Source organism: Artemia franciscana, chromosome 2 (genome assembly GCF_032884065.1).
Source record: "Artemia franciscana chromosome 2, ASM3288406v1, whole genome shotgun sequence".
NCBI classification, from domain to species: Eukaryota; Metazoa; Arthropoda; class Branchiopoda; order Anostraca; family Artemiidae; genus Artemia; species Artemia franciscana.
The window spans coordinates 2,141,477-2,148,091 of record NC_088864.1 but is presented as its reverse complement, the minus strand read 5'-3'; the positions used below and the strand labels follow the sequence as shown (position 1 = coordinate 2,148,091).

At 37.1% G+C, this 6,615-nt stretch overlaps 1 protein-coding gene across 4 annotated transcripts in view; it reads right to left on the bottom strand.

Moving 5' to 3' along the window:
- Positions 1-629: 629 nt before the first annotated feature.
- LOC136035803 (leucine--tRNA ligase, cytoplasmic-like) overlaps positions 630-6,615 on the bottom strand; it is a 217,657-nt gene continuing 211,671 nt past the window's right edge. For all 4 annotated transcript variants that reach the window (XM_065717779.1, XM_065717775.1, XM_065717786.1 and 1 more), the window contains exon 19: positions 630-868. In XM_065717779.1, coding sequence (XP_065573851.1) covers positions 666-868 — 203 coding nt within the window. In that variant the 3' untranslated portion in view covers positions 630-665. The remainder of the gene's footprint in view (positions 869-6,615) is intronic.

Genomic DNA, 6,615 nt, shown 5'->3' with positions numbered 1-6,615 from the left:
TTTTTCTGACTTGGAGTTTGACTCCATGTTATTTAAGATAAACCAAAAAAGAAAGAAACACCCATTAAAGATATTTAGACGGAAAAACTTCTGATGTACGGCTAGTGGGCGCGGTCTCATCGCAAGGAATGAACTATATCATCCATTATAGCCGTCTGTTCCAGACAAACTCCACGGGACGTAATAACTCGTACTCCTTAGTTCTAGCCTTTATCTCTGTGAACTTTAATGATAGGAACACCTTTCCAAAATTCTCATTAATTTCATATTTCCGAACAGTTTTATTTAACTTTGTCTCTCTGTTGTTTTGCTCTCTGTTGGGGCATAATATTGTTTCTGTATATTTTAATTTGAATTAATAAATACTGATTGATTGATTGATTGTCTTGCCCTGCTAAGATAACTCAACCCCCTAAAAACACGAAACAAAAAGAATTAAAAGAACTAGCAGTATAAAAATACACCATATATTCTACCTATAATTTGAAATATAAGTAGCGTATTGGCCGGACACCATTTATACATATGTTTATATATCCAAAATCCAAACCCGTCCCAATTAACCCCAGGGATACCAAGAACGCAGATACAAGGTCACCCTGATGTACCTAGAGTCAAAAAACTAAATATAAAGCTTTCTTTCCATTTACTGTCAAAGACTCCTTTTAGGAAACAATATAAACTAATTGATATCCTATATCTTGCTTCGATCCGTTCTGAATGAGGCTCACAGTGTTTGAGATCGTGTCAATTGAAAATCTATCAGTATCCATAATCCTGATTTTTCCAAACTCCCATTCTAAAGTTGGCAGACGCCTTGGTCCAAGAATAGGGTCATCATAACGGAAGACATCAACTTTCTTTGGATCTGCAAAAAACGATGAAGATTTGACAAGGTTGGGAAGTAATAACTTTAATTTCTGCTCTGTAATCAGGAATCTGCAGACATGCACAATGAGGAATAATAATATAATAATAATAAAACAGTTAGTAAATGAGAAGAGACAGCAAAACCCAAAAAGAAGGTGGAAATGTGATTGGAAACAGAACTAGGCGAGAAAAATATAACAACACCAGATGCTTAAAGAATTTCCTTACTATATAGTTGTGCTTTTATTATTTTTATTCAGTATAATTGTTCCCATATAGTGGGGGCACCCGGAGCATATATAAGCTTGTTCAACGGGTAGTGTATAGTTCTGCACCTCATCACGGTTTAATTTTTAACATCTATTTAATTTTAGAAAAAAAAATTTCAGTATTTTTAGACCTATTATTAAGTCGTGTCTCCTTTTTTCATCTCCTTTTGTATTTCCCAGTTACGCAGTTTTCTATGATGAATTGTTTTTGTTCTAAAATGATATCCAAATCTTAGAGTAAAAGACCTAACCCAATTTAAAGGAAAACAAGAGCTAAGAGCTCATTTGGCACTTGTGACGAGGCATGAAGAGCTAAGAGCCAAGAGATCATATGGTATGAGCTCTAACAAAATTCTATGAATCAATAGATTGATTTAAGAGGAAAATAAAAGGCTTAATGCCGGTCAGGATTTAAAATAAAAGCTCTGAGTCACGATGTCCTTCTAAATATCAAAATTCATTAAGATCCGATCACCCACTCGTATGTTATAAATACCTAATTTTTTCTCTCCCTTTAGCCCTCCAGATGGTCGAATCTGGGAAAACGACTTTATCAAGTCAATTTGTGCAGCTCCCTGACACGCCTACCAATTTTCATCGTCCTAGCACGTCCAGAAGCACCAAATCACTAAACCCCTCCCCCCAAATCCCCCAAAGAGAGCGAATCCAGTACGGTTCCGTCAATCATGTATCAAGGACATTTGCATATTCTATCCACCAAGCTTCATCCCGATTCCTCCACTCAAAGTGTTTTCCAAGATTTTCCCCTCCAACTCCGCCCAATGTCAAAAGATCTGGTCGGGATTTGAAATAAGAGCTCTGAGACATGAATTCCTTCTAAAAATCAAATTTCATTAAGATCCGATCACCTATTCGTAAGATAAAAATACCCTAAATTTCACGTTTTTCAAGAATTCCAGTTTCCCCCTCCAATCCCCCCAATGTCACAGGATCTGGTCGGAATTTAAAATTAGAGCTTTAAAGCACAAGATCCTTCAAAATATCAAATTTCATTAAAATCTGGTCACCCTTTCGTAAGTTACAAATACCTCAATTTTCAAAATTACCCCCCCCCCCCTCCAACTCCACCAAAGAGAGTAGATCCGGTCCGGTTGTCAGTCACGTATCTTAGACAGGTTTTCATCCAGATCTCACCGCTTTAGGTATTTTCAAAGATTTCCGGTACCCCCCAAATACCCCCCAATTAATCTGGATCCAGTTGAGATTTAAAACAAGAGATCTGAGTTACGAGGTCCTTCTAAATATGAAATTTCATTAAGATCCGATCACTCCTTCGTAAGTTGAAAATACGTCATTTTTTCAATTTTTCAGAATTACCCCCAAGCGGATCCGTCCCGGTTATGTCAATCACGTATCTAAGACTTCTGCTTATTTTACCCACCAAGTTTCATCCCGATCCCTCCAATCTAAGTGTTTTCCATCATTCTAGGTTCCCCCACCTCAAACTCCCCACAATGTCACCAGATCCGGTCGGGACTTAAAATAAGAGCTTTGAGACACAATATCCTTCTAAATATCAAATTTAATTGAGATCCAATCACCCGTTCGTAAGTTAAAAATACCTCATTTTTTCTAATTTTTCAGAATTACCCCCCCCCAACTATCCCAAAGAGAGCGGATCCGTTCCGGTTATGTCAATCATGTATCTAGGACTTGTACTTGTTTTTCCCACCAAGTTGCATCCCGATCCCTCCACTCTAAGTGTTTTCCAAGTTTTACGTTTCCCTCTCCCAACCCCTCCCCAATGTCACCAGATCCGGTCGGGATTTAAAATAACAGCTCTGAGACACGATATCCTTCTAAATACCAAATTTCATTGAGCTCCGATCACCCATTCGTAAGTTAAAAATACCTCATTTTATTTAATTTTTAGAATTAACCCCCCCCCCCCCAACTACCCCAAAGAGAGCGGATCCATTCCGATTATGTCCATCATGTATCTAGGACTTGTGCTTAATTTTCCCACCAAGTTGCATCCCGATCCCTCCACTCTAAGTGTTTTCCAAGTTTTAGGTTTCCCCTTCCCCCCCAATATCACCAGATCTAGTCGGGATTTAAAATAAGAGCTCTGATACACGGTATCCTTTTAAATATAAAATTTCATAGAGATCCGATCACCCGTTCGTAAGTTAAAAATACTTCATTTTTTTAATTTTTCAGAATTACCCCCCCCCCCCCCTCCCCAAATACCACAAAGAGAGCGGATCCGTTCCGGTTATGTTAATCATATATCTAGGACTTGTACTTATTTTTCCCACCTAGTTTCACCCCGATTCCTCCACTGTAAGTGTTTTCCAAGATTTTAGGTTTTCCCCTCCCAACTCCCCCCAATATCACCAGATCCGGTCGGGATTTAAAATAACAGCTCTGAAACACGATATACTTCCAAACATCAAATTTCATTAGGATCTGATCAACCGTTCGTAAGTTAAAAATACTTCAATTTTTCTATTTTTTTCGAATTAACGGGCCCCCACTCTCCCCAGATGGTCAAATCGGGAAAACGACTATTTCTAATTGAATCTGGTCCAATCCCTGATACGCCCACCAAATTTCATCGTCCTAGCTTACCTGGAAGTGCCTAAAGTAGCAAAACCGGGACGGACAGACCGATAGAATTTGCGATTGCTATATGTCACTTGGTTAATACCAAGTGCCATAAAAAGATGTTACGCTTGAAACGCGTTTCTAATGAGGCAAAATGTTCGCACATCCTTGTTATATCAAAATAATTCTTATGTCTTTATTGACATTAAAGAAAAATAATACTCAAGGACAAACAGTAAGCTCTAAAAATTATGAACAATATTGATAAAAATGAAAGATATAAGCAAAATAACCAAACGAAACTTTTTCACTCAAAATTTGATATTTTTCTTTCTTTGTTCTTATTTCTGTGATTCTCATTAAACTAAAACCTTTCCTTTATGCAGGCAGCGTTTTACAAATTATGGCTCATCCATCTGCAAGCTTAAAACAATTCCTCCTCATCTTGAAAAATATGGATTTATCTTGTTTCCATTTTCCATGATTTCCTTCGAGAACAAATAAATGGAGTCTCCAGGTACCAAATTTGGCAAATATTACTAGAATAGTAATCTAGTTTCTTCTTTTAAGAGACTAGGGGAAAATTGGACAGGTTTGAGGGATCATTAATGGCGAGAAGGAAGTAAAAAAAAATATATCGCTGTCGAAACAAGACCTCCCAAACTGAAGCAACAAAAATGATAACCATTATTGTCGGTTACAACTTAAAAAATAATTTAAAGTACCAAAGCCACTAAAAATGAAAAATTACTGATTACATTTATTAAATGGAAACTTGAACAACCATTTACACCTTAAAGATAATAAAAAATAAGTAATTAATTTCTAATAAAAAAGGCGACCGTACAGAGTTATGCAGTTCTTTGGTAGCAATAGGCAGCAAATATAAAATAATAATAATAAAAAAAAAAAATCGTGAAAGACCAAAAAAGAAAGTCAAAAATATATGACACCAGATAGCTTAAGAGCAAGACCTTTCCTTTGAAAGAGCAGTTGCCTTTGGGAGACCACAGACAGTTAATATTAGAACTTTTTACGGACAAAAAGCTTAGTAAATTTATATAATTTGTTTCGCTTATTAATTCTAGCAGTTCAACGTGGCAATACAGACGTAAATATGATACTGCCCTACAAACTTAGTAGTTTTAAATAGCAAATAGAAAAATCTTAAAAAATCGCGATTTCCGGGTATAAATAGACCTAAGACTTTAAATACTTTGAAGGCGCAACTTCAACCGTAAAGGGGATATTTTCAAAAATATTCAAAGTGTTATTTATCACAGGCAACTCAAAAGCACCACCTAAGAAAAGAACAGAGTGGGAACAGTGTATTTTTTTTCTAAACAAGTACCCTTTTTAAGAGTCAAGAATTATCTGTGGGCAACTAGCCCCCCCCCACACATCCTCTTTTCTCCAAATGCATCCTATCGACATTTTTAGATGGTCACTTAGTTTAAAATAGTCCGAAGATCCATTTAAAAAGGGCTCCAGGGATACAAATCCCCCAGAGCCTGGAGGCAAGGGTTGTAAGTTATGACTCGGGGGCATATAAGGTTTGTATGGAATAATGGTCGCATAAGTTTGACAGAAAGCTTATTTGATCGAAAACTGAAAGTTCTAATTCCCTTTTAGGAGTCAAAAGTTATCAGAGGGCAAACAGTCCCCCCCCTCGCCCTCTTTTCCAAATACATGAACAGACGATTGGAAGTAGAAAGCTCTACTGTCCTTTTTAAGAGTCAAAAGTGATCGGAGTTTAACCACCCCTCTCCCCTCATGCCCTTTTTTTCCCAGGTGCATCCAATTAAAGTTTTGAAATAGCTATTTTGTTCAAGAAAGTCCCAAGGTCAAAAAACTATAATTCAGGGGGTTAAAAATCCCCCCACCCAACGGGACAAGAGCTATAACTTATGCAAATTGCCCATTTTAACATATTAGAAGATTTGTATGGGAGGATTGGTCTTATAAACTTCGACGAGGGCTCATTCAAATGGAATTTAAAAGTTCTAGTTCATTTTTAAGTGCCATTTTTAAAAGGCGAAAGTGATTGGAAGGCAACCCCCCCTCCTCATGCCAATCAATTCCCCAAACACATCCAATCAAAATCTTGAGATAGTCATTTTGTTTAACATAGTTGGAAAGTAAAGTAACTATTTGTTTTGGGCTATCAAACTCCTCCCCCTAATCCTCCGGGTAAGGGCTGTAAGTTATGCAATTCGCCTCTTGTTTGCAAATAGTATTTTCTATTGAGAAATGTCTGCATATTTAACCTTTAGTCTCCAAAAAGACGAAGGGCATTCAAGGAAACCTTTCAGAGTATATTGAGGGGTGTGTTGAAATAAATCAAAACACGTTATGTACATATGGGTTGTCAAAAGGGCGTAACTGAAGGGCGTAACGTAAAGGGTGTAACTGAAAGGGTGGAATGACTGAGTGTATTAATTTGGAACTTTCATACAATGAAACTAATAGTACCACTACAACTACGGCTTCCGTGGCAATGATTACAAAGGCTTATGTAAATGAAGTAAAAATTTGAGGAAATGCCGAGTGAAAAGCTGAACTAAATAAAAAAACAATATGAGCATATATTGTTAAAAGGACGTATCAGCACTATTTTTGAAAATAGAGACTGATTGGATTGGAAATTGAAAGTTCTAGTGCTATTTTTGAGAGTCGAAAGTTATTGGAGTGTGGCCAGCCCCCTCCCACGCCCATCAATTCCGAAAACACACCCAATCAAAAGTTTGAGACAACCATTTTAGTTCAGCACAGTTGAAAAGTCCAGTAACTATGTCTTTTGGGATATTAAACCACTCCGCCCGAGTCCTTATAATCCCTTATAATCTTGCCCTTTCCCTAGCTTCATAAACTGTAACCTCATATCATCTTGGTTATGTTTTTTGTTGTA